We start from the raw sequence: 25835 nt of genomic DNA, 5'->3' as shown, positions 1-25835 counted from the left end.
ACACACACAAATGCGCACACATCCACAGCAGCCACACTTGTAAATGTACACAATCAGTGTGCACACGCGTGCTTAATGGCTGCAAAAGGACACAGAGGCCTTTTCAACAGATTCAGGCTCACAGGGCTTCCTGGAAGGGGCCGCCTGCATCCTGATGGCCCGGCCAGGGCATCACACGAGCCAAGAGCAGGACAGGGCAGGGGGCAGCCTTCCAGGGGAGACCCAGAGATGGTGGTCCCTGGTGGTGGCATTTTGTACACGAGGTTTCCCAAGGCCAGGCCAGCCACATGTGCATGGTGTCCCCCAGATGCCGTGTGCAGAGCCTGCTGACCGAGCCCCACTCGCCCCCCAGGAAGCAGCCACCCAGCCCCTCAGCACCCACGGAAGCACCACCACACGGCATCTCTGACCAGGTTTATTCTGCAAAGCAAAGGACTGAGCAAAGACTCGGAAAATAAATAGCCGCAGAGAGAAAGTCAGCTTAGGGGGCGAGGAAGCTCAGAGGGTCAGCGGGAGGGGAATGGGCAAGACTGCTGAGGGGCGGAGGGGTGGAGGGGCGGGGCTCCGGCCCTCCCCGCTCACCTCCTCCCTGGGGCCAGCACCCTGGGGATGGAGCGCCGGGCCCTGTCCCGGGGGGACAGGAGCTCGCACGTGGTGTCCTGGCACCCACAGCTCTCAATGTGGGTGTAGGTGTGGCTGAGGGTGCCACCGCCCGGGCACTGCAGCGCCACCTGCCGCTGGCTGGTGCGCTGCTCCTTGCAGCAGGAGCATCTGTGGTCCAGGGCCTGGGCCTGGGCTGAGTACCTGGGGGAAGGAAGGCCGCAGTGAGGGGCCACTGCCTGCTCCTGCTCGGGCGGCTGCTGCCTCCCCTCCGCGGCCCCTCAGGGCCACTCGCCACGCGGGACTCACATGGCAAAGGTCCCGCAGGACCCGGAGCAATCGTTCATGCTGACCAACTTGGTGCAGCCGTTGTGGGAAATCTCCCTGATGACGGAGACCATGGAGCAGGGGACCCCAGTCTCATTGCGAGGGATGCCTGCGGGGAGGGGCCGAGGCTCAGGGCGGGGGCTCCACCTTCCGGAGCCCTGGGCTCTCCCTGGCCACTTCCTCTGCCCTCCCCAAGCGCCCCACCTCCCTGCCCTGAAGCAAGCTGGGTTCTGTCCTGTTCCTCCCTGGGAAGGGATTCAGGCTTCCTGGGCGCCCCAGGTGATGACCTCAAACTCAGCGTCCAGCCAGAGTGTCACAGAGGGGACGGAGCCCCCGGAGTACCATCCCCTTGTGCCTCAAGGGGGCCCAGGGAGCCCCCTGCCCAGCCCAACCCCTGACCCGGGAGCGCCGCTCCCTGGCCTGTACTCACACTTCCTACAGCAGCCATTGGACATGAGACTGATGGAGCCCTGGAGGGGAGGGGAATGAGTTGAGACCCCCAGGTCCCCCAACAGTGAGACCCCCTTCTTGCGACGGGGATGGGGAGGGCCAGCTCCTGCAGAAGGGGCCCAGAGCAGAGCCTCCCAGGGCAGCTGCAACCCAGCCCTCCGGGAAGATCGAGGCCCCACGCTCCTGCAGAGACCGGCCGGCTCACCGGGAGGCAGGTGCTGGGATCAAAGTCGGGGCAGGTGATCTTGGAGACGGACGAGATGAGCTGGTTGTGTAACTTCACGCAGCTGAAGAGGGTACAGTTGTCCAGGGGGTCATTCTTCATGTCACCGGGCTGTGGGGCAGAGAGAGGCTGGGTGAGGCTGGCGGGAGCACCACCCCGACACCTGGCAGCTCCCCGACCACCCTGCCAAGTGCGGCTTCTGGGACAGGAGGTCCAGCCCACAGGCCCAGAACCACCGGGCAGGTGACGCCCTGGAGGGACGCACGGACAGCCACCACCTGTAGTCCACCCACGTGTCCACATTCTAACCCCCACAACCTGCACAGGTGACCTTATTTGGAAAAGGTGCCTTGCAGACGTGACTCAGTTACGGATCTCGAGACAAGGTCACCCTGGATAACCCAGTGGGCGGAGGGCAAAGCCCTAGGACCGCTGTCCCGAGGAGAGACAGGGCACCGGACAGCCGGGCGGTGCCGGGAGGGCCAGCCTCGCCCTGGGGCAGGAGGGGCGAGCGCACCTTCAGAACGAGGTGCTGGTCGCTGGGCTGCTCGATGATGCAGTGCGTCTGCTGACACTTCTTGCAGCACTCCCCGGGGACGTCCACCAGCTCGAAGCCCTGCAGGACACCCACGGGCCGGTTGGCGTCGAGAGAGAAGGGCTCCGAGGGACCGACCGTGGGCGGCAGCACACTCGGCCGGGGCAGGGGTGCTTACGGGGTTGCAGGAGGTGTTGCAGGGCACGTGGCTGCAGGAGATGGTGTTGAGCTGCGTGGCGCTGTCCCTGCTGGTGGTGCACACGCAGTTCTGGCACTTGGAGGAATAGACTGGAGAACCGGGCTTGGGGCACAGGGAAAGGTGGGTGAGGGGGGCCGCCGTGGCACCTTTCACCCTCCTCCCGGACAGACGCCGGCCCGCCATTGCCGGGAGAGGGCTGGGCACCCTGGTGCAGGCACACCACAGAGCCCCCGGAGCAGGCCCATCCCGGGCCCCCGGCCACCCGAGAGCCTGCTGAGACCCCACTCCCAAGCCCCATCTGCACCCCGCCCTCGCCTTGCAGCCAGCCAGGGCTCACCTGGTACTCAGCGTTCTCCACGACACACACGCCCTTGGGCACTTGGGACAAAGAACAACGGGGCGAGGGTCAGACTGTCCTCCTGACCCAGCAGCAGACGTACAGCCAGTGGACACACGAGGGGCAGGGTGGCTGTGTCCACCATGAGGAATCTGAGCCCCCAGGTGGGAGCCCCTCCCCCCAACCCACACTCCCAGCACCGCCCAGCCCCGGGGAGGGAGCCGGCGCCCACTGCTCGGCCTCCCTGGCCCCAGCACACCTACCACAGGAGTTCAAGGGGCAGCATCTCCCGGGGACCATCTCGCTCTTCACTTCAAATCCCAGTGGGCACAGCAGAGGCTTCTCCCTGCACAGGCTGGCGTTGCACTCTGAAGAGTGGCGGAGACGCGCCGGTGAGCACAGCTTTTCCAGGCCGAGCCCCCAAGCCGGGCCCTGCAGCAGGACCCCCTCCAGCCCTGGGCACATGGCCTCCTCAAGCCCTACTGTCCCGGGGACGCGCCCTGTGGCCCCGGCCTCCAACGGGCCCCAAAGTCAGGGCTCCTGGCTCAGCCAGGAGGTGAAACCGTGTAGTGGGGACACGCTCGGGGACTCTGGGGGCCCAGGAGGGGACGGCCCGCGGCCCAGGCCACTCCCTGCCCCCAGGGGTGCCTTACTGCAGGAGGTGATGCTGCAGCAGGGGTCGGCGGGGTCAACCTCGGTGACCAGGTAGGTGCCGTCCTCCCCGCACTCGGGGCGGGGGTCCTGGCTGCACGCCCTGGGCTGACAGCTGATGCCATCGCTGCCCCCCTCCAGGCAGATGCAGTCCTTGCAGTCAAACTGGAAGTGCTCCCCAAACTGCAGGGAGGAAGGGGTGAGCGGGGAGGGAGGGGGCGCCGGCCCACCTGGCCCCGGGCCTCGGCCTCCGTGCAGCTGGTCTGGGGTCCCCGGGAGAGAAGGCACCACGCCTGGAAGCCCACCGAGCTGCCTGCGGGAAGCCTGTGCCCTCCCCGCGCCCCCTCCCCACCCCTGCGCCTCCCCCGAACCTTCCCCGCACCCCTGCCCCACCTCCCTGTTCCCCTCCCCCCGCCTCCCCGCCTAGGCACCTGCCACCTCAAGCCCTCAGGGCAGGTTCCGGGCCAGGACAGGGGCTCCCCTCAGGGCCAGGTCACTGAGACCACAACCTTGACTTGCTCACCACCGTCCCCCTACACAGCTGGCACCCGGCAGAAACCACGTGTGCCTGCTGGGCTCGAGGAGACTAGAGCTCAAGAATCAGCCGCGTGCAGGGGACGCGCACAGCGCTGCAGTGGCCAAGACGCCGCCTCCGCAGGTGTGCACACCAACAAAGGACAAGAGGGCGGAGGCGCGGAGCAGGGGGTGGACGCGGGGCTGGGTGGACCGGGGAGGCGTGCGGGGGTGGCTACCCCTCCTAGCCCAGCCGTCCGGGACTTAAACGACTCAGGACTCAGTCTTTGAGGGTCCCCGCCTCTCATGTCCAGCCCTTCCTACACCCCAAAATTTGGCCTTTGTGGCAGAAGGCGGCCCCGGCACACAGGGGTTGGCTTACCTCTCTGGGCACGTTGTCGGGCCCCACGCAGCCTAGGAAGGAGAGGCAGCAGCCGCTGTGAGCACAGCCCTGGTGCGGCACGGGCAGGGCTCAGCCTCAGCGGGGGCGGGGGGCACCGGGGGGCAGCCTACCACACGAGTCCACGCAGACGTCGAAGCCAGGGGCGAAGTTCACCGTGCCCTCGGGACAGAAGCAGCCTTCCACCAGCTGGGTGCTGTTCTCCTGGGAAGGGCTGGGGGCGGGAGGGCGCGATGAGATGGGCGCTGGGGACAAGCCGGACCCCCAGGCCCAGACGGGGCCACCCGGAAGCACCACCAGAGGGGAGAGGCTGCCCTCCCGGCGCCTCCACGGGCGCCTCACCTGGACTGACAGGTGGGCTCTTCTGCGGGACCACAGGCCCGGTACTCCCGATGAGCCGGGCACTTCACCGCTGCGGGAGAAGGCAGGCGTCCGAGGGGCCAGAGTCAGAGGGAACAGCCTGGGTCCGCCCCGCAAGTGACTGTCCTGCCCAGCCCCTGCCACGAAGGACCCCATCCTCCCACCCAGGCTGAGGGTGGCCATGTGCCCGGTGCTGCCCGCCCCAGACCCCCATGCCGTCCCCAGCCCAGCAGTGCTCAGCAAAGCTGGTATCTGTGTGTGCCAGGCCGCTCCACCCCAGTCTGGCTTCAGGCAGAGCCCGGAGAGCCCCCTGGCCTGCAGGACCCCAGCCTGGGCGGGGCGGGCGGGGCAGGCGGGCACTCACGGCAGGCCCCGCGGGTGTGGTTCCGCCAGTCGACACAGATGCCCTCCTGGGCACACAGGGCGGCGTAGGTCTGCAGGCTGGCACACTCCAGGCCCGAGTCGGTCACCAAGCAGCTGTCGAACACGCAGGCGTCGTAGTAGTGCTGCGGGGGCACCAGGGCGTGGCACTGTGCGAACAGGCTGTGGGGTGGGGCCTGTCAGGGTCTGCATGGGGCCCCGCCTCTCCCACACTCCCCCTGACCCCCACCTCTGCCCGGGCTGCCCTCCTGGAGCCGAGCTCAGGTTGCATCCAACCAGACAGACGCAAGCCAGCTGACGGTGGAAGCAGAGGGAGCCGGGCAGGCCCTGGGGGAGGGGGGCCCTCGCTGTGGCCCGAGGACGAGGCCTCGGGCAATCTGGCTTCCGGAGATGGAAGTCCCGCATCTCCATGTTCGCTGGGTGCCAAGATGCCCCCTCCCGCAACACTGCGGGGGCCTCCCAGCCCCATGACGCACACCCCCGGGGGCCAGGCGCTCGCTCTATGAGGCCAGCTCTGGGAGCACCCCTTGTCGGTCTAAGCCCACATCTGCCTCCCTTTATAGGTACCCGATGCTGCTCTGCCCCGTCAACTGGTCTACCCCAGGCTGCAAGCTCAGAGGCCCCTGCACGATCCAGGAGGCAGGTGAGGTTCGTGGGGTTGCAAAGGGCACACGGATGTCAAACAAGGCCACTCGGCCCTGTGGAAACCTGGAGCCGGAGTACTGGGCCCCTCTGTGAACCGGCACCTGCTCGTGGTGCCCTGACACCTTCTGCCTTCCCAGCCCCACACTCGGCCCCTGCCACCTCCTCTCTGCCCATGAGGTGGGGTCACAGAGCGGGGAGGCTGCGCTCGGGGAGCCTGCAGCCCACGAGTGGCCGAGGCGGCAGCCGGCCGGGGGTCAGGGTCACCTGTCCTTGATGAGCTCGCAGAGAGGAGACGCGCAGGCCTTGCTCCCGGCAGTGCTGCCCGCAGATGGCGAGGTGGCCGGGCGCTGGGTGGTGAAGCTGGTGTGGGGACATTGCGGCTTGGAGGGGTCGTTCACCGCCCACTGGTCAGCCGCCACCTCACAGTTGTCGACGACCTCCCCGCTGGGCAGCACGCAGTCGTCCACGGTGGTGTTGGTGCACGTGCCTGGGTGGGGGAGAAGGTCCCCGTGTACCCGGGCCCGCCCAGTCCGTCCAGCAGACCCAGCAAGCCGCTGAGACCCCGCCCCTCCTCCCGCCCAGGTCCCCTGGTGCCCAGCTGCCCAGGGCCCAGGGCACAGGCTAGACTGCACTCCTGCTGGCTTCCCGCCGGGCCCAAACCCGGGAGGATGGCTGCGGGGACCCTGAGCAGAGCAGAGAACCACAGCGGGGCTGGCGGGGCCCACAGACAGCCTCTGCCCAGCCGCCCTCCCCAGCGCAGGGCACGGGGGCCGAGGTCAAGGGCTCACCACACTGGCCCTTTGTGTTGTTCCCGAACAGGCGGTAGGGCAGCCGGATGGAGAAGGCGAGGCCGTTGTAGGAGACGAGGGCGCCCAGCTCGGGGATGGCCACCACGAGGTTGATGCCCGACTCGTACACCTGCAGCCCGTACTTCTTGTAGGGCAGCGCCACGGCCTGCCTGTTCACCTGCACCTGTGGCCGACACACCGGGTCAGGGAGGGCCGGCGGGAGCCTCGTGGGTCTGACCGGAGCGCGCGGTGCCTTTGGAAAGCACCCGGGTCCCCCCACCCTCACACTGTGCCCGCGCCCCTCCGCCTTCCCTCTTCCTTCCCACCTCATTGGGCTGGATCCTCGTCCTGACTAGTCCCAGGGGCCAGGTAGCCAGGGCGCTGTCCTCTCAGCCCTGGGAGACTTGAGGGACCCCATGCAGGGGGCAGGGCTCCCCACGCCATGGGAAATGACAACTCCACGTGGGGCGCACAGAGCCCCTGTCCTTGGGGAGGGGGCTTCTGCCACACAGACTTGTGCCCAGGGTGCCTGGCAGGAGCAGTGGTGGGGGGTCACGGGGTCCCTCAATGCCCTGGAGGGCCTGTGAGGAGAGCTGACATGTCCACCTAGTGCTGCCCCCGCGCAGCCCTAGGGCAAGGCCCCCCCCCCAGCGAGGGAGCTGACACCGGCCCTACCAGCCCGCCCCATTCGGACGACAGATCCCGCCATCCACCTACCTGCACCGTCATGGGCGCCATCTGCACGGTCTCGAGCCGCACCTCCTGCGTCTCGTGGCGCACGATGAGCGTGCGGGGGCAGGACACCCGGTCGCGGGGGTCGCAGTGGTAGTTGTCGACGTAGACACCAAAGCCGTCCACGGTGGGCACGGCCTCCTCCACCAGCACGTACGTGCACGCACCCTGGTGGCTGTAGTACAGCCCGTCGAAGGTGACATAGTGCGGGTCCCCCCAGCCGGTGCAGTAGCCTGCGGAGCGGCCGAGGTGGGCCGGCGCCCAGCCCCGGGGGCGGGGACAGGACACAGTCAGGGGACAAGGCACAAGGGGGAAGAGCAAGTGGAAACTGAGGAAGGCCCCAAAGCCTGCTGCCCGGGGTGCGTGGGGCATCTGTGCCCCACGAGTGCATCCCCTCTGAAGGGCAGGGCTGCCTTCACTCCCAACTCCAGCTGCCCCAGGCCGCAGCCCCTCTAGGTGGCCGCGCCCCACCAAGCAAACCCCTACCTCTCCCGGACCCCTGCCTGAGGAGGGGAGTAAGCTGGAGGCGAGTCAAGTCCCTCCAGACGTGTGCCCGGCCCTCAGCCATCAGAGCCAGCCTGTCCCACCTGTGGACTGCACCCCACCCCCCAGCACACACACAGAAGGGAGCCGGCGGGGAGGGGCTTACAGTCGCACTCCCAGTGCCAGCAGCACCCGTCCGGGTCCTTGACGCGCACGGGCGTGAGGCCGTTGGAGCAGGTGGGCATCGGGGGGGGGTCGCACTCCACCTCCACCAGCTCCACGGTGCTGTCGTGCTTGCAGACGGCCATCGTGCAGTTACACAGCCACCAGGTCTCGTTCTCCTGCGGGCCGCCCAGGCACAGGGTCAGCCGGGCCCAGTCTGCAGCCCGGCCCCAGAGGAGGGCCGCCAGCACCTCCCCACGGCAAGGGGGACGTGGTGGGGACGCGGGAGGGCTCCGGCAGACCCTGTGCCCTGACTGCAGAGGGTGCAAGGCACAGGGGGCAGGGTGCCCTGTGTGACCAGCAGAAAGGCAGCGCCTGGGGCTTTGCAAGCCCAGGTGGTGGGTGCACGCGCCCGGTGCTTGGGGAGAAAGCTGCGAAGAACGCACGGACCTTCCTGGGAGGGTTGAAGTCCAGGCACCCGGTAGGCTGGGTTGTGGTTGACACGCTTGAGGCTGTGGATGACAGGGCCGTGGTGGTGGTGGTGCTTGGGGTTGCGGTCTCCGTGGTGTTGGTGGCGGTGCTTTGGGTGGTGGTCTCGGTGGTGGTGGAGGTTGGAGTTGTAGGCTCTGTTGAAGTGGTGAATGTTCGGGTTGGGGTCGCTATAGAGGTGGTGCTGATGGTGGGTGTTGGAGTTGTGGACACCGTGGTAGTGGCTGTGCTGGGAGTTGTGGTCCCGGTGCTGGTGGAGGTCGAAGTTGGAGGCTCTGTTGAGGTGGTGAGTGTTGGGGTTGTGCTCTCCGTGGTGGTGGTTGTGCTGGGGGTTGTGGTCACCGTGGTGGTGGTCGTGCTGGGGGTTGTGGTCTCCGTGGTGGTGGTTGTGCTGGGGGTTGTGGTCTCCGTAGTGATGGTAGTGCTGGGGGTTGTGGTCTCCGTGGTGGTGGTCGTGCTGGGGGTTGTGGTCCCCGTGTTGGTGGTCGTGCTGGGGGTTGTGGTCTCCGTGGTGGTGATCGTGCTGGGGGTTGTGGTCTCCGTGGTGGTGGTTGTGCTGGGGGTTGTGGTCTCCGTGGTGGTGGTAGTGCTGTGGGTTGTGGTCTCTGTGGTGGTGGTCGTGCTGTGGGTTGTGGTCTCTGTGCTGTTGGAGGTCGAACTTGGAGGCTCTGTTGAGGTGGTGAGTGTTGGGGTTGGGGTCACTGTGGAGGTGGTGGTGGGTGTCGGAGTAGGAGTCCCTGTGGAGGTGGTGCTGCTGGTGGGTGTTGGGGTTGTGGTCTCCGTGCTGCTGGTCGTGCTGGGGGTTGTGGTCCCCGTGTTGGTTGTCGTGCTGGGGGTTGTTGTCTCTGTGGTGGTGGTCGTGCTGGGGGTTGTGGTCTCCGTGGTGGTGGTCGTGCTGGGGGTTGTGGTCTCCGTGCTGGTGCTTGTCCTGGCGGTGGTGGTCTCCGTGCTGGTGGTCGTGCCGGGGGTTGTGGTCTCCGTGCTGGTGGTCGTGCTGGGGGTTGTGGTCTCCGTGGTGGTGGTCGTGCTGGGGGTTGTGGTCTCCGTGCTGGTGGTCGTGCTGGGGGTTGTGGTCTCCATGGTGGTGGTCGTGCTGGGGGTTGTGGTCTCCGTGGTGGTGGAGGTCGAACTTGGAGGCTCTGTTGTGGTGGTGAGTGTTGGGGTTGGGGTCACTGTGGAGGTGGTGGTGGGTTTCAGAGTAGCATTCCCTGTGGAGGTGGTGCTGATGGTGGGTGTAGGAGTTGTGGACTCCGTGGTGGTGGTTGTGGTGGGGGTTGTGGTCTCCGTGGTGGTGGACTTCGAAGTTGGAGGCTCTGTTGTGGTGGTGAGTGTTGAGCTTGCGGTCACTGTGGAGGTGGTGGTGGATGTCGGAGTAGGAGTCCCTGTAGAGGTGGTGCCTAAGATGGTCGATGCAGTTGTGGACTCCATGATCATGGCTGTTCTGGGGGTTGTGGTCCCAGTGCTGGTGGAGGTTGAAGTTGGAGGCTCTGTTGAGGTGGTGAGTGTTGGGGTTGGGGTCAGTGTGGAGGTGGTGTTGGGTGCCGGAGTAGGAGTCCCTGTGGAGTTGGTGCTGATGATGGTCGATGGGGTTGTGGACTCCGTGGTGGCGGTGGTGCTGGGGGTTGAGGTCTCGGTGGTGGTGGAGGTCGAAGTTGGAGGCTCTGTTGTGGTGGTGAGTGTTGTGGTTGAGGTCACTGTGGAGCTTGTGGTGGCTGTTGGAGTAGGAGTCCCTGTGGAGGTGGTGCTGATGGTGGGTGTTGGAGTTGTGGACTCCGTGGTGGTGGTTGTGCTGGGGGTTGTGGTCTCCGTGGTGGTGGAGGTCGAAGTTGGAGGCTCTGTTGTGGTGGTGAGTGTTGGGGTTGGGGTCACTGTGGAGGTGGTGGTGGGTGTCGGAGTAGGAGTCCCTGTGGAGGTGGTGCTGATGGTGGGTGTTGGACTTGTGGACTCCGTGGTGGTGGTTGTGGTGGGGGTTGTGGTCTCCGTGGTGGTGGAGGTCGAAGTTGGAGGCTCTGTTGAGGTGGTGAGTGTTTGGTTTTGGGTCACTGTGGAGGTGGTGGTGGGTGTCGGAGTAGGAGTCCCTGTGGAGGCGGTGCTGATGGTGGGTGTTGTAGTTGTGGTCTCCGTGGTGGTGGTTGTGCTGGGGGTTGTGGTCTCCGTGGTGGTGGAGGTCGAAGTTAGATGCTCTGTTGAGGTGGTGAGTGTTGGGGTTGGAGTCACTCTAGGGGTGGTGGTTGGTGTCGGAGTAGGAGTCCCTGTGGAGGTGGTGCTGCTGGTGGGTGTAGGAGTTGTGGACTCCGTGGTTGTGGCTGTGCTGAGGGTTGTGGTCTCCACGGTGGTGGAGGTCGAAGTTGGAGGCTCTGTTGACGTGGTGAGTGTTGGGGTTGGGGTCACTGTGGAGGTGGTGGTGGGTGTCGGAGTAGGAGTCCCTGTAGAGGTGGTGCTGATGGTGGGTGTAGGAGTTGTGGACTCCGTGGTGGTGGTTGTGGTGGGAGTTGTGGTCTCCGTGGTGGTGGACTTCGAAGTTGGAGGCTCTGTTGAGGTGGTGAGTGTTGGGGTTGGGGTCAGTGTGGAGGTGGTGGTGGGTGTCGGAGTAGGAGTCCCTGTGGAGGTGGTGCTGCTGGTGGGTGTAGGAGTTGTGGACTCCGTGGTGGTGGCTGTGCTGGGGGTTGTGGTCTCCGTGGTGGTGGAGGTCGAAGTTGGAGGCTCTGTTGTGGTGGTGAGTGTTGGGGTTGGGGTCACTGTGGAGGTGGTGGTGGGTGTCGGAGTAGGAGTCCCTGTGGAGGTGGTGCTGATGGTGGGTGTTGGAGTTGTGGACTCCGTGGTGGTGGTTGTGCTGGGGGTTGTGGTCTCCGTGGTGGTGGAGGTCGAAGTTGGAGGCTCTGTTGACGTGGTGAGTGTTTGGTTTTGGCTCACTGTGGAGGTGGTGGTGGGTGTCGGAGTAGGAGTCCCTGTGTAGGCGGTGCTGATGGTGGGTGTTGTAGTTGTGGTCTCCGTGGTGGTGGTTGTGGTGGGGGTTGTGGTCTCCGTGGTGGTGGAGGTCGAAGTTGGATGCTCTGTTGAGGTGGTGAGTGTTGGGGTTGGGGTCACTGTGGAGGTGGTATTGGGTGTCGGACTAGGAGTCCCTGTGGAGGTTCTGCTGATGGTCGGTGTTGGGGTTGGCGTCATGGTGGTGGTCGGGGTGCATGGACCCCCGTCCGTTTCCTCGCAGCAATAGACTCGGATCTCGTAGTCATAGCAGACTGCAAAAGGTCCCTTTCCAAACTGGTCTTCATTCTTGCAAATGAACCCAAAGGAGACATTGCACTGTGCCTCCTGGCCCAGCTCCCCCCAGCTGAGTTGGGGTTCCATGGCTGACCGGCACTCGATGTCCTGGGGGGCCATGCAGACGTGGTCGAATGTCTCCCAGTCTCCATCGTCACTGCTGCCGCTGGGGTGATGCCCGTTGATCCAGTCCGACCAGCAGCAACACCCTGAGAAAGCAAGTTGCGGGGTGGTTATCCAGGCCTGGGAGACACCTTTCAGGAGGTCGGTGGACTTGGGGAACTCTGACACCCCCACGACCGGCTGTCACCATCATTGTTTCGAACCCAGCGTAGGCTCAGAGAGGTTACAACTTAGACCTAAACGCCCATCCTCCTTTTGCAAGTGAACACACGAGGCCTAGAGGGAAGCAGGCCTGGGTGCCACACCAGTGACTGACCCGGGCCTCAGAGCCCTGGCCCAGTGCCCTTCACTGGCTCCCTCACATCTTACACCAAACAAAGAAATAAGAAAAGGGCCACCCTGTCCAGTGAGGAAGCACGCCAGCAGGGGCTTTGTCGTCACTCTCCGCCAGCAGTGTTTCCCGCAGAGCTGGTCACGGTGCCCTGCATGAGTCCCTGGGCTCAGCAAGTCAGGGATCAAGTCACCAAACTACACCATCTCTGGTCCACTAACTGGTGTCCGGCCGGCCCCGCCCACATCTGGGGCGCCTCGCCCCGTCAGAAGTGCCGCCAGTCTGACTTACTCGGAGGCGCTGAAGAGGAAGGTGACACTGCAGTCACACGGGGGAGGAGGAGAGGATATCATGATACAGTTGGAGATGCTTAAAGTCTTTCCATTTTACAAGTTCTGTTCTCCGAGTCTGTCGTGCCCTGGTGGCTGCGTTCAGCGGTAGCTACGATTTCAGCCCGAGCAAACGCAGAGGGACCTAAGGGCATCTGTCTGCTTCCTCTGACCCTAGGGATGGTTTCTTGCCGGTCTGGGGACATGTCGCCCTAACTGGGGTCTGGGCTCGGGGATGGGGTCGTGACGCTGGGGGGCGCCAGGGGACATTCCCTGAGTTGACCATCGCACCATAAGCAGACATGGGGGCGGCCTAGAAGGGCTGACCCTGCTGGGCTCAGGGGAGGCAGGAGCCCCAGGAGGTAAGGGGTGGACGGACTCAGGGTCTTACCTGGGCTGGAGGTGGTGGAGGGGGTGGTGCTGGTGGCCGTGGAGGGGGTGGTGCTGGTGGTGGTGACAGGGGTGATGGTGGTGGTGCTGGTGGTGAAACGGGTGGTGGTAGGTGTTGAGGGAGATGAGGGTGGCGTGGTGGACCTGCAGATGTTCAAGTGCTTCTCTATCGTCCCGTTGGGGCCACACAATTCCCAGTAGCACAGAGGGCCGATCTCGGTGTAGTTGAGAATCTTCCCTGGGGGAGGCCAAGGTCAGCACATCAGGAACGAGACAGAATCACAAGACCCCCTTGGTCTGTCCCAGTAGGAGGAAGACTGGGTTTCCCCCACCTCCATCCACCAGCAGACCCGCGCCCATTGGGACTCTGTTCCCAGAGCCCTAAGAGCTCCCCAGCAGGACACAGAAGCTGGGTCCCAGAAGGGGCATTGTCTCCCTGGCAGGAGAAACACAAACTGTCAGGTCATTCCTAAGGGGTGCTGCAAATCAGAGGCACATCTGAGCTGGGAGGGCCCCAGGGAATCCACAGGGAGGGGGAGGGGAGGACGGGCAGGAGGAGGTGGGACAGGGGTGCGGCAGAAGGGAGGAGGGAGGGGAGGGAGACTGAGCCCACCTGGGCCCGGCCAGAGAGTCCAAGGGCAACCTGTGGGCTCTCCTGGGCAGCCGCGCCCAGTGCTTCAAGGCAGAGGGCAACTCACCTTCTTCCAGCCGGCAGACAACTTTCGAGGACTTGGTACACTCACTGGAAAGCAAGTGCAAAAGCTGCAGGCCCGGGAAAAGCTGGCCCCTCCCAGCCACCCTCGGCCTTCCCTGCCCAAGCCCCGTGTCTGGCCCAAAGCCCCAGGGCACAGCCCTGACCAAAGGCCCGCTCCAGGAGCCCCCATCTGGGTTCCCACGGAGTGTGCAGGAGGTGAGGGGGTGAGAAAGCACGAGGCACGGCTCTCCCCGAGAAGGGGGCTGTGTCCCGCCCCCCGGTTCCTGTGTGCAGACATGCACCTGCGCACCCACAGGTCAGCACGTGCGCCGCGTGTGCTTGTGTGTAGCCCCGTGTCCACGTGTGACCGTGAACATCGTGTGCCACTGTGTGTGCACGTATGCAGATGCAGGTGTGCGTGTGCACTGCCCTCCCCCAGACCCCCTGCGATGTGAGCTTACGTACCAAGACTGGCAGGGCTTCTCCGTGGGCACGGACACTCCCGGTCGGTAGCGAGTGTCCTCGACGTAGCAGCCGCATTCGTCCCCTCTGACACACTTCTTCAGGTCCTCGTCATAGATGGGCCTGTTCTTGGGGCACCGGGGGTAGCAGCCTGGTGGGCACAGGGCTGTACTTAGACCACCAGAGAGGACCCCCTGTCCACCAGACCCGCGGTCTTCCTCAGCCTGGCCGGTCCACCCCTCCAGGATGTTCCTCCGGGAAGGCCAGGGCCTGGAAAGGCAGGGGCCTGGCTCCCTCCTCTGGGGTCCTGACACTGCCACTTGGCCAGCCAAATTGCCAGCAGGCCCCGCCCACCCGCTGACGGACACCCAGGCCCCGCCCCCTGCTGATGGACAGACAGGCCCCACAAACCTGTTGATGGACAGCCAGGCCCTGCCGATCCCGAGGAAGGGGGCAGGCCGGGCACCTCCCAGGGGTAGGATGCTTCCTCCCCAGGTCCTCTGCTGGCTCACTCCTGCATGTCCCTAGTGCTCAGCTAGTCCTCAGCTGAAAGGCCCTGCACAGGCCTCCCCGGCCCACAGACGCCTCCCCTCCTGACCACTCGCGCTGAGGTAGCGCTTCTTTTCTGCCTCTCGCCTCGAAGGCAGTCTCAGCTCAGGCTCCAAGGCCACCGTCTGATGAACAGACTCTGCAGCTGGGTGAGCCTGGCTCAGCCTGCAGCTCGGGGTCCCCGGCCCCCACACAGCCTGTGTCGGGGTGACCCCGGGCGTCCCCAGACGCCGCCGACCCCGCCTCCCCGGGAGGCCCCTCACCCTCCAGGTAGGACACGGAGATGTTGGAGTGGATGCCGCTGAGGCTCCTGCAGGTCTCGAAGCTGCGGTTCCCGCACGGCTCGTAGTGCCACTCACACTCGTGCGGCGGGTTGTAGTAGTCACAGAAGACGGCTGGGGGGCAGGGCTGGGGTCAGCCTCAGCGAGCCCGGAGGCCGGTGAGGGCGACCCGCAGGTGGCCCAGGGGGCCCACAGGCGCTTGCATCCTCGGGAGGGGGCAGGGACGGAGGGGCCCACATACACCCCATCCCCCACAGGCGCTGCCCCGCCCGGTGCAGCAGCCCCCAGCCCGCCCGCTGGCGCCCACACCCAGGACGGGTAGGCACTCACGGCACAGCTCCGGCGTCCTCCAGGTCACGCAGGCCCCCTCCTTGGTGCACTCCTGGGCGTAGGAGGCCACGGCGGAGCAGAAGCACTCACAGTCCCCGCCGGTGTCGCAGGAGCACGAGTCGTGGACGCAGGCCTCGTAGAAGGGCTTGGGGTCCACCTGAGGGAACAGCCTCCGTGGGGCCCGGCTCTATACTGCCCGCCCGAGGAGCTCAGGACCCCGAGGTTCCTGGGCCGGGGCACGCTCGCCCAGCGCTAGTCCCCCAGGGCTCCAGTGGGACTGGCGGGAGAGGCCGAGAGGGCTGGCCGACCCGCCCCTGCACCGACGCCTGCAGCTGAGGGCCGACTGGGCCTTCGGGGATTGTGAGCTTTCTCCCTCCCGGGAAGGCACAGGAGCCTGGGGCTCCAGCCACGGGTGCTGGAGAGAGGGCTGCACCTCGGGATGTGTGTCCTAGAGACACAGCCGCTGGAGCGGAAGCTGGAGGACAGGTGCCCCGCAGCGACTGGACAAGGCCCTTGGCCACGCCCCTCCACGCCCACACGTTACCAGACCACGCCCACACACCACCAGGTCACGCATCCACATGCCCACACATCACCCGGCCACGCCTACTCCCTCCCACACACCTCGCCAGGCCACGCCTACTCCCGCCCACACACCTCGCCAGGCCACGCCCACACCCCGCCCACTCCCCGCCCACCTTGCTGTGGCAGGTCCTGAAGACCCAGCTCTTGATGATGCTGCACTGCTTCTCAGCCCAGGAGCGGCGGTGCCAGTTCAGGGTGCACGGCTCGGGGGTGCTGCTCACGTCCGGGCAGGTGGAGGCCTCCTTCCAGCTGTTCCCGAAGTCCAGCTCGCTCTCCACCACCATGCGGTCCCGCGTGGTGAAGTCGTTGCTGGACCGCTGGTCGAAGTTCCCGCACAAGCCGCACACGGTGCCCTGCAGAGACCAGCCGGCCGGGGCTTGGCCAGGGGCCCCAGGAAGGGAGGGACCCGAGGAAGGGAGGGCCCCCGGGGGCAGGCAGGCGGGGGGAGGCGGGGCGGGCAGGGCGGCGGCTCACCTTGTAGGAGGGAGCCAGCTTGATGAAGATGGTGGTCCTCTTGTCCCAGATGACGATGACGCCAGTGCTGGCCTCCACCACCAGGTACTGGCCCACCTCCCGCGTGGTGTAGGCCACGTGGTGGCCCACGTCCAGCGGGATCACTGTGCAGTGTCTGTCCTCCAGCTTCAGCTCCGTCCTCTGTGCACAGAGGAAAGCCCGGTCACCGGCCAGGCGGGAAGGCCCCCCGGGAGCCAGCGTCCTCAGTCAGGGGCAGGCAGCACTCACCCCCAGGAAGATCTTGATGGCCTTCGAGCAGGTGACGCCCGTGGTGCCGCAGGGCACGTTCTCGGTGACGATGCTGAAGGAGCCCAGCGAGGAGTTCTGGCCACAGTAGTCCTGGGGGCCCAGGGGCACCTGAGCCAGGCCGGCCCGGCCGCGGGGGTCCCGGCACCCCACCCCAGCTGGGCCTGGACGAGCCTCAGCCCCTCCCACGTGGAGGGGGGCCTCAGCCAGCCCCCACACACGCCCCGCCTTCCCTGTGCCCCCACAGCCCCCTCCAACCCGCAGGAGGGTCCTGGAACCCGAGGGCCAGGGAGGGGCTCACTCCCACCCCTGACCCCCTCCCCTCGGAGCCCCCTTGCTGGGCCGGGACCAGCTCAGAGTCAGGACAGCAGGGACCACGGAGCGGAGGCAGGCCCTGGCCGCACTCTCCGCCTCACCTGGACTGCCACGTAGGAGCAGTGTCCGTCAAAGTCATAATACTTCCCGTCGAAGGTGATGTAGTGGCCGTTCCCGTAGACGGCACACGTGCCGTGGCACACGGACTGGGTGCACGCCCAGCGCCCTTTCTGGCAGGTGCTGAGGACAGTGGGAGAGGGGCCTGGAGGGGCTGCGGGGGGCCTGGTACCGGGCGAAAGCCCCCCATCGGATGGCGAACCCCGCCTACGAGGCCTCGCTATCCCAGCCCCCGTCGGGCTGGGACCCAGCCAGCCAGCTGGCGGGCGGCCTGCAGACCACCACCGGCCCCCTGGAGGAGGCCCGGCTGCAGGGCCGGGGTCTGCGCACTCACCAGGTGTTGCAGTCCACCCTGATCTTGGCCCCGGGGGGGTACACGTCACTGTTGTGCACACAGGGGCACTGCTCCTCCACCACACAGCCACCCTGCCCGTCATCAAGCAGCCCCTCGGGGCACACGCAGCCGCTGATGCACTCCGTCTGGTACTGGGGGCAGTGGGACAGTGGGGTTCAGGGATTACACGGCCGCCCCTCTCTGACCTGCACGCACCTGGTCGCGTTCCCCACCCGGATTCTCTAATCCTTGATCTCTCTCCTTGGTCCAGCCTCCGGAGCCCCGCCCCTCAGGCTCACCACCTGGCTGGGAGACAGCTGAGAACCGCCTGCCAGGGGCCCCCACACTGGCCCCTGGCCCCAAGCAGGCTCCGTGGAGACCCACAGGCAGCCATCTCCCCGCAGGGATGGGGAGGGCCAGTGAGGCCCGTGTGTCCAGAGGTCTGGAGCCGCAGGGCCCGGACGTGAGCCTCCCGCACCCCACTCCACCACGCCGCTCCCCAGCACGCACTGAGCCGGCGGCCAGCGTCTGGCAGCTGGCGGCTCTGGGGTTCCGGATGGCCAGCGCGGTCAGGTTGTTGCAGTCCACGTGGATCTTTGGAGCCATACAGTCTGCAGGAAGGAGGGGACACCTTACTTGAGCTGAAGCTGGGTGGGGAGCTCGGCTGGCAAATGAGGGGGGAGGGGCTGCCTGGGTGGCGGGAGGCGACTCGCGGGGCAGCGCCCACTTACTCTGGTCGATCAACCGGACCTGCTTGCAGAGCAGCCTCCCGTTCTGGCAAACGCTGCGAGGGAAGGTGCAGGTGAGGTCGGCCCTTTCGGGGGCGGGCCCAAGGGCTCTGTGGTGTTGGGCAGGGAGGCAGGCTCCCCAAGCAGAGCTGGCCCCGCCCAGCCCCCTGCCCTCCCCACCCTCCGCCTCCCCCGGCCCAGGCCACCCACCATCGCTCCTCCTGTCTCAGGACCACCTCCCCCGCCTCCAGGTAGAGGCCGTGGTGGTAGCAGGAGCACTTGGCCAGGGGCACGCAGCGGCCCTTCTCGTCCAGGAAGGCTTGGTCCGGGCAGCCGCAGCCGTCCACGGGCAGGAAGCCCTTGAGGCAGCGGGTGTCAGATTCCGAGAGCGAGCGGCAGGTCCGCTGGCAGGTGGTCAGGTTGTACAAGAAGAGCTGGGAGGTGGGGCAGGAGCCCACGTCCTTGTCTGCGGAGGGGAGGGCCGGCGTGAGGGGCAGGAGGACGGCCCCCACACCCAGTCCCCAACGGCTGTCCCTGAGCCCCTACTCCGTCCAGGACACCCGCCCAGCCAAGGGGCCCAAAGGGCAGTCGGCCCGGGACCACCTTGGCCACACAGGTGCCCCCACCCCACCCACCTCCCCTTCTGGGCTAAGGCATCCTGGCCACAGCTCCAGGGCCCTCCCCGCAAGCAGAGTGCCTGAGGGCCGGTTTCCCGCAGAGCCCTGGAGGAGGACACTGGGCCGCCGCCCCACCCCAACCACCAGCGCCCAGAGAAGGCCCGCCTCACGTCCCAGGACACCCCGCAGGGGACGGCACTCACTGCAGACGTCCTCCCGCCAGCCCCACAGCAGGACGCCCTTGGCGGCACAGGCGTGGGCATAGGAGGACAGGGCGGCGCACATGCAGTCCTCTGAGTTCTGGCAGTTGCACGTGTCGTATTTGCACCTCTGGGCGGCAGAACCAGGCAGGGCAGTGAGGACAGATGGAGCCGTACGAGCCTCGCACACCCCGTGTGGGCACACCGCCCGCACACACCCTGCAGACGCCCGGACCCACATCACACACCTGTAAACACACACTCGCGCGCACACACAGCCACAGAGGGCTGGGCTCGGCCAGGGGCACGGGGCATGGGGCACGGGGCACGCCGCACTGGCACGAATCGGGCAGGTGGGGGTGCACGGCCGGGCCCACCCACCTTGTAATATTCGGCCGGGTCCACGGCAGAGTGGCACCTGCCGAACGGGGCCTCTGTCTTCTTCAACAGGGAGCACCAGTGCTCAGCATAGTTGGCTGCAGGTGGGGTTCAGATCCTCAGGGGGGTGGTCCCTCCACCTCATCCCCTAGGCCCAGTTGCCCAGTCCCCCGGGCAAGAGCAGACACCGTCCCCTCTGTGGCCGGAACCGAGGCCCTTCCCTCTAGGGCAGCCGGCACAGGACGGCACCGCCTGGGAAGGCAGGGGCTCCCTCCCCTCGCCCCTCCCCACCTCCCCGGATGAGGTGGGAAGAAGGGCGTCTGAGAATCCCGGCGAGTGGCTCGATGGGGACCACCACCCAGTGACTAGCAGGCGCGGCCCCTCTGCCATGTCACTTGGCGGAATGCCATGGTGGGCCACGGTAAACCAGCCGCAAGGCAGAAGCAGCAGGTGGACGGTCTGGCCGAGCGGAGTGGACAGTGTCACCCCCACACCCCACCCACATGCCACGTCCCCCCGCGAACCCCGTGTGCCTCGGGCCGAGCCTCACCACTCTCGATGCTGAGGGAGCAGGGGTCGTCCAGCCAGTCCACCTTGTCCTGGCAGCTGGACTGGGCCTTCCAGGTGTTGGCGAAGCCGGCGCCCGTGGCCTCCACCAGCCCGCCCGCCGTCTGGAAGTCGTCACCCTCAAGGCCGTTGAAGTTCCCGCAGAGGCCTGAGGGGCCAGGATAGGGTTGGGAAGGCTCAGGGGTAGGCAGGGGTGGGGGGGTTAGGGGGCAGGCGCCTGGGCAGCCTCCCCCGGGGGGGCCGGGCGGGGCCACTCACCCTGCACGTGCCCCTGGGCGGCCGGGTCCAGCGTCAGGAAGAGCTGCATGACCGGCAGCAGCTGCACCTGCAGCCTGAGGCCGAAGGCCGTGCTCATCAGCAGGTGGTGGGAGGACGGTTGGAAGATGGAGAAGCTGGCTGCAAGGCACGGGCGGTGAGGGGCCGGGGCCGGGGTGCGGGTGCTGCCCTCCCCCTCCCCCACCCGCACCAGGGGAGGCGCGCCTGGAGCAGGACTCACCCGTCACGTGGGGCAGGTTCACCTGCAGCTCGTTCAGCAGGACGCTGCCGTCCGACTTGAAGGCCACCACCTGTGGACAAGGCCAAGGGGACCGAGGGGGACTGAGCAGGGCCCTGGGGACCCCGGGGCCGCGGGGACGGCAGGGGACAGGGCACTCACGTTCTTCTTGCTGTCGGCCAGCAGCACCACCGTCTTCAGGCAGGTCTGCTTGTCAGTGGAGCCGCAGGAAGTCAGCTCGCCCAGGACGGCGTAGGAGTCGTTGTGTGCGTCCTGCGGGGAGGCCAGAGGGCGTTGCAGCCGCACAGGGCCTGGGGGGCGGGAGAGGGCGGGGGTCTCGAACTCCCCTCTGCAAGCCTGCCTGAGCGGCAGCCCACCTTGGTCAGCACATAGTAACAGTCCCCGTGGAAGGTGTACTTCCTGCCGTCGAACGTGCTGATGTGGGCACCGCCCTCCAGGGCACAGGTCCCGGGACACTGCAGGTCAGTGCACACCCAGCGACCAGCGTCGCATTCACTGTGGGGCAGCGGGGCCAGGGTCAGGCTCGTCTGCCACTCCTGTCTGCCGAGACCCCCGTTCCCGACCCCAGGACCCATCAGCTCTCACCCCAGGACCCATCAGCTCTCACCCCAGGACCCAAGCCTCAGCCCCAGCACCCACCAGCTCCCTCCCTGGGACCCCCAACCACAGCCCCAGGAAACATCAGATTTCACCCTGGGACCCCAGCCCCAGCCCCAGCCCCAGGACCCAACATATTTCACCCTGGGACCCCAGCACCAACCCCAGGACTCCCAGCTCCTACCTGCAACCCCAGCCCTGACTCAGGGACCCCCAGCTACCACCGAAACCCCAGCCCTGACCCCAGGACTCCCAGCTCCCATTGGAATCACAGCCCCGACCCAGGGACCCCCAGCTCCCACCCTGGGACACCCAGCCCCAACCCCAGGACCCATCAGATTTCACCCTGGGACCCCAGCCCCGACACGGGGACCCCCAGCTCCCACGCCAGGACCCACCACTGCTCGCAGTGGCTGGTGATCTGCTCTCCGGGCTTGTACAGGCGCCCGTGAAGTTTACAGTGGCACTGGCTCACAGGGATGCAGCCGCCGCCCGCGATGTCGTCGTACACAGTGCCTGGGACAGGTGGGCATGATGTTCACACTCAGCCGGCCCCGAGAAGCACCAGCATCACCCCAGAGGGCCTCCTGTTCCCAGGACCGCAGCCGGGGGCCAGCCTCGGGAAGTGCCACAATTTCTGAGGTGCGGATGCCAGGCGGCCCTCCCGCCCGCAGGCACCCCTGGTCCCTGGGGGACAGCTGTGGCTCCCACACAGCGCTGGTCAGGGACCTGCCTCGGGGCTCAGAGCCTGTCCTCCGAGGGTGACGCATAAGGCGACCCTCCATCCGACTCCCTGAGGACACAGTGTGTGTCCCTTGGGTGAGGGTCTCCAGCACCTCTGTCCCCTCTACCTGGGCCTTGTCCCCTGATCTCCGTGGGGGGCACCGTGCCGTCACCGTCCCCTCGGCGCAGCTGACAACCGAGGCCCGGTGGGCGAGCCCGCACACCCACCGCGCTCAGGCCGCGTGGCGCTCGGGCGGGGCCCTCCGCCCGGCCGCCCCGCAGGCGTCCTGGCTCTCACCTTTCGGGCAGAAACAGCCGTCCATGCGGTGCTCCTCACACAGGCTGCTGACCTCCAGATGCGAGCAGGTGTCCACGCAGGGCGAGCCGCTCTCCAGGTACACCATGTTCCCGGGGCAGCTCTTAGCTACAAAGGCGAAGGCTGGCCCCTGAGCACCCACCTACCCGAGGGGCGGAGCAGGGAGGCGGGGGCACCCCCAAGGGTCTGTGCCTGCCTCCCACCCTGCCCAGGACAGACGCTGCTGGGTCGGCACACACGTGGCTCCGGTCCAGGGCACGGCACTCCCCGGGGATCGACCCCGCCGGCCCCGAGGGCCCTGGCCCCGGACCCCGGGCCGGAGGCTGGGTGTTTACCGCAGAGCGTGGCTGTCCTCCAGTTCCCGGGCCGCCCGCCTGCATGGGAGCACTGGCGGGAGAACTCGGCGACGGTGCTGCAGACGCAGGAGCCGCCCTGCGCGCACTGGCAGCGGTCCTGCACGCAGGCCTGCACGTATGGCTGCAGCGGCACCAGGCCCTGGCAGTCCTCGAAGGCCGTGCCCGTCAGCAGGCTCTCGCACTCGGCGCGCTGGCGGGGGGGGGGGGGTGGGGGGGGAGACGGGTGACGGGGGGGCTGCTCGCGCCCCCCTCCCCTCCACGCTGCTCGCGGGTGGCGGCCCCCCAAGCAGCCAAGGAGGCCTGCAGACGCGGGCTCTCAAGGGAGAGGCGGGGGCACCGCCCCCACGGGCTCCTCCCCGGGAACGGCTCCTCCCCGGGGTCTGGGTCCCCAGCCAGCGACTCACGTGCTCAGAGCAGGACTCGGAGGCCGACACCTCCTCCAGGTCTTCACACACCACCTCGGGCTTGTTGATCTTCTGCAGGTTCCCAAACTCGATGGGGCTGAAGAGCACGCCTGCGGGGCACAGCCCTTCAGCCGGGGCACCCGGGAGCCTACCCACACCCCGCGCAACAAGCCCCCAGCAGGCCCTCACCATCGGAGAGGAACTCAGAGTAGGTCTGCAGGCCGTTGTAGTCCCCGCAGAGGCCACACGTGTGGTTCTGGAACTTACTGTCCAGCTCCAGCTGTCGGGGGTCGGGGGAAGGGGAGCAGGTCATGGCGCAGCAGGACCACCGGGTCCCGGGCAGCCAGGGCGAGCCCCCCAACCCCCAGGGCCGGGCTGGCCTCAGAGTATCAGCTGCGGTGGACAGCTAGGGTCAGCCAGGGGTGTCCCGTCCTCGCGGAGGATCAGAAGGGGTTTGGGGAGGGACAGGGCCGGCCCCCACCCCAGTCTGGAGGGACCACCCACTGGGTGGCAAACTAGCCCCCCTGCCGCCAGCCTCTCTACCAGCACCAAGGCCACACGGTGCTCCAGCCACGCCTCCCTGACCCCGCCTTGTGTCCCCTGGGGTCCTCCGGCCCGAGGAGGGGCCGTCCCCGCCTGTGACTCGGGCCCCACGCACCATGAGCGAGTCCTCCCGGTCCCACATGAGCGCGAGGCCGGCGCGGGAGTAGACCTTGGTGTAGGCGTCACTCTTCTCGATGAGCAGCCCGGAGCTGTAGTGCGGGGTGCTGACCCTGCAGGGGGCACAGGTCAGACCAGGCCACACAGCACCCGCCCACCCGGGGGCTGAGGTTGGGCGCTGGCCACCCCCTGGGCACCTGGTCCCGGGCATAGCCACACCCCCTCCACGGGCTCTGTTCTGGGCAGGCCCCCCGGGAGGATGGAGGGCCAGGCTGCACCCTGGTGGGGGCTTCCCCTGCCCACCCCATCGCCCAGGGCGGGCCCGTGCCCACCCAAACTTTCTCTGGGCCCAATGCCCTCCCCCACCCTCAGCCCGGGGTCCTCTGGGCTGCAGCCTCTGCAGGGAAACAAAAGTCCCCCAGGCCTCAGGGAAAGGATGAACCCTGCACGTAGGGAACCCGCTGGACAGGAATGCCCTCAGAGCCCCATGGTTCCAGAGACAACGGGGGAACAGAGCAGGGTGGCCGCCCCGCCCAGCTCCTGTACCTCAAGCTTGGGCCACCCACACCAGGCAGGCCACGCCCAGAGCCTGGTGGGCACCCAGCACGGGGGCTGTAGGAGACCCACAGGGTGAAGAAAGCCCTTGATCTCCCCCTAGTCCCTCACCCAGGGGGCTTCCTGGTAGGGGCTCATCAGTGTTTGTTGAATGAATAAGTGACCTGAACTCACGCCCCAGCACTCTCCTTAGCCGTGTGTCAGATACAGGGGCTCACAGGGGCCGGAAGGGCTGGGGGTGTGAGGTGCGCTGGGCTTGGGGATGGGGTGCTGGGGGCCTGGCGGGGTTCGCCCGTGCTCTTGGGACCGGGCGGCCACGTCACTAGGACCTGGAAGGGGACCCTGCCTGACCCACTCACATGGCCCCGTTCACCACAGCGAGCTGCGGGGTGAGGTAAATGGTGTCGTCCTTGACGGTCAGCAGGATGTACTCGATCTGGGGGTGGCCCCCACTGCGGCCGGGGCCCCGTTTCAGGTGCACAGCGAACTCCTTGTAGGCGTCCCGGCAGTCGGAGGCGAAGTTGTAGTCGCACAGGCCGGGGAAGCGGAAGACATCGCCGTCGAAGGTCTTGTAGTGGGAGTCGCCCCAGGTGCTGCACACGCTGTGGCCGTGGTTCCGGGTTCTGCCTTCTGGGGGAGCAGCAGGGGGAGGCGTGAGCAGCCCTGGCCGCCAGGGACCTTCTGGAGGCGCCCGGCCAAAGCTCAGGGCCTCGGTGGAGGTCCCCTGCAGGGGCTGGGCCTTGGTCATCCCCCCCACCAGGCCTTGCCCCCTGAAAGGGCACCTGGCTCCCCCGAGGCCCCACCCAGCCCCTGCGGGGACGCGGCCGTGTGCTGAGCGGGGACTGGGGGCTCCAGGCACCCTGTCAGCCCGGCCCAGAGCGCCCCCCTCCCGGCCCCTGCCACACTCCGTCCATCCGTGCCCCATGCAGCACCCTCCACCGCTCCAGCCGACCCTCATCCAGCAGCAAGACGGTGCGGAGCCCTCAGAGGGAGCCCCGTCCTGCTTGTCAACAGGGCGCCAGGACCCCTGCCCGGCTTTCTCCCCAGCAGCCCAGCTGGGATGGAGACGGCCCCTCCTACTATCCCAGTGTCTTCTCTGTCCAAACAGCCCTCTCTGCAGAAGGGCCATCTTGCCCTTGAACGTCCAAAGCCCCTGATACCCGGGAGGGGGGCCTTCCCCGCCTGGCCCCCCTGGCCGGCCCCTGCCTCCCGCACACCCCCAGACAGCAGCCCAGCCCCCTGTGTCCCCCGGGGACTGTCTCCGGACACACTCTGACCGGGCGATCACCTTCAAAAGGATGGTAGGAACCCAAGTCAGCCTTCCTTCCCTCCACCCAAAGTCAGCAACGTGGGGGCTGCAGGATGCCTGGCCCGGGCATCCACCCGAAGCCCGGGCGGACGAAGAGAACCTCGCCCTCCCCGCTAGGACGTGGGCTCTGGGCTGCCGGCCCTTCCCGCCCACACCGTTCTCACCTCTCCGGGACTCCGTGCCCTTGGCCCAGGTCAGCGCCAAGCAGAGGGCCACCAGGCGGGCTAGCGGCAGCCCCATGGTGGCCGGAGGGTGGTGTGAGAGAGCGACTGGGGCAGGGGTCCGGGCCTTATAAGGCCCAGCAAGGCTGTCAGAGTGTGGGGAGGGCCTGGGAGGGGCGAAGGGTGGGTGGGGCCTTGCGGGTTATCAGGAACACAGCTGTGGGGTCTCCATGGGCCGCCGTGGGGAAATATTGATTCAGGCTATCTGAGCTTTATCTTTTTACTGCCCCCGGGGCAGAGCTGGCTCTGCTCAGGGTGGAGCGGCCCCAATTACCCAATTCCAACTCACACCCAAGGCAGACTTCGGTCCCGCCCTGCGGCTAAGAGAACCAGGCCCAGGCCGCGGATGCTTCCGGAAGCAGGTCCTGGCAGGTGGCACAGTGCCCAGGGCACCCACCCCAGGCGTCCAGGGCCCCAGCACCGCAAGGGTCCGGGGAGATGTCTCCCCGGGGGCCCTGACGGATCACCGCCTGGTGTGGGATCTCCCTTCCCACCTTGCCTGGGCCCCAGCCTCCCAGACCGGGGGCCTGAGCTCTGGCGGGGTGGCAGTGGGGG

General features: G+C 67.1%; 1 protein-coding gene across 1 annotated transcript; it reads right to left on the bottom strand.

The window, feature by feature from the left end:
* Positions 1–399: 399 nt before the first annotated feature.
* On the bottom strand, positions 400–25309 carry MUC2 (mucin 2, oligomeric mucus/gel-forming). The gene is made up of 46 exons (XM_074371379.1): positions 25224–25309; positions 24110–24380; positions 23194–23308; positions 22725–22815; positions 22536–22645; positions 22111–22321; positions 21758–21883; positions 21135–21252; positions 20496–20634; positions 20281–20391; positions 20122–20191; positions 19884–20021; positions 19609–19773; positions 19062–19156; positions 18684–18810; positions 18074–18329; positions 17867–17919; positions 17646–17746; positions 17136–17287; positions 16786–16924; positions 16352–16462; positions 16085–16264; positions 15724–15963; positions 15026–15182; positions 14678–14809; positions 13869–14016; positions 13408–13451; positions 12711–12947; positions 8237–11745; positions 7791–7965; positions 7127–7374; positions 6410–6593; positions 5886–6108; positions 4960–5138; positions 4578–4647; positions 4349–4449; positions 4218–4249; positions 3325–3505; positions 2935–3039; positions 2672–2712; positions 2314–2436; positions 2118–2216; positions 1583–1711; positions 1358–1397; positions 910–1036; positions 400–804 (listed from the first exon to the last, which is right to left on the bottom strand). The coding sequence occupies exons 1-46, from the start codon at positions 25297–25299 to the stop codon at positions 579–581; spliced, it is 9705 nt and encodes a 3234-aa protein (XP_074227480.1). The 5' UTR covers positions 25300–25309; the 3' UTR covers positions 400–578.
* Between the last annotated feature and the right edge of the window lie 526 nt (positions 25310–25835).

The sequence above is a fragment of the Camelus bactrianus genome, chromosome 10 (genome assembly GCF_048773025.1).
Source record: "Camelus bactrianus isolate YW-2024 breed Bactrian camel chromosome 10, ASM4877302v1, whole genome shotgun sequence".
Lineage (NCBI taxonomy): Eukaryota > Metazoa > Chordata > Mammalia > Artiodactyla > Camelidae > Camelus > Camelus bactrianus.
This window is presented reverse-complemented; position numbering and strand designations above follow the sequence as displayed.

What these genes read in the sequence shown, in the direction of transcription:
- MUC2 (XM_074371379.1), bottom strand. Translation starts at nt 25,299, where the DNA reads ATGGGGCTGCCGCTAGCCCGCCTGGTGGCCCTCTGCTTGGCGCTGACC. An exon ending in ACCCGGCCGAATATTACAAG is followed by an intron (nt 18,811 to 19,061) that starts GTGGGTGGGCCC and finishes TCTGCCGCCCAG; the next exon opens with AGGTGCAAATACGACACGTG. An exon ending in CAATGGCTGCTGTAGGAAGT is followed by an intron (nt 1,037 to 1,357) that starts GTGAGTACAGGC and finishes CCCTCCCCGCAG; the next exon opens with GCATCCCTCGCAATGAGACT.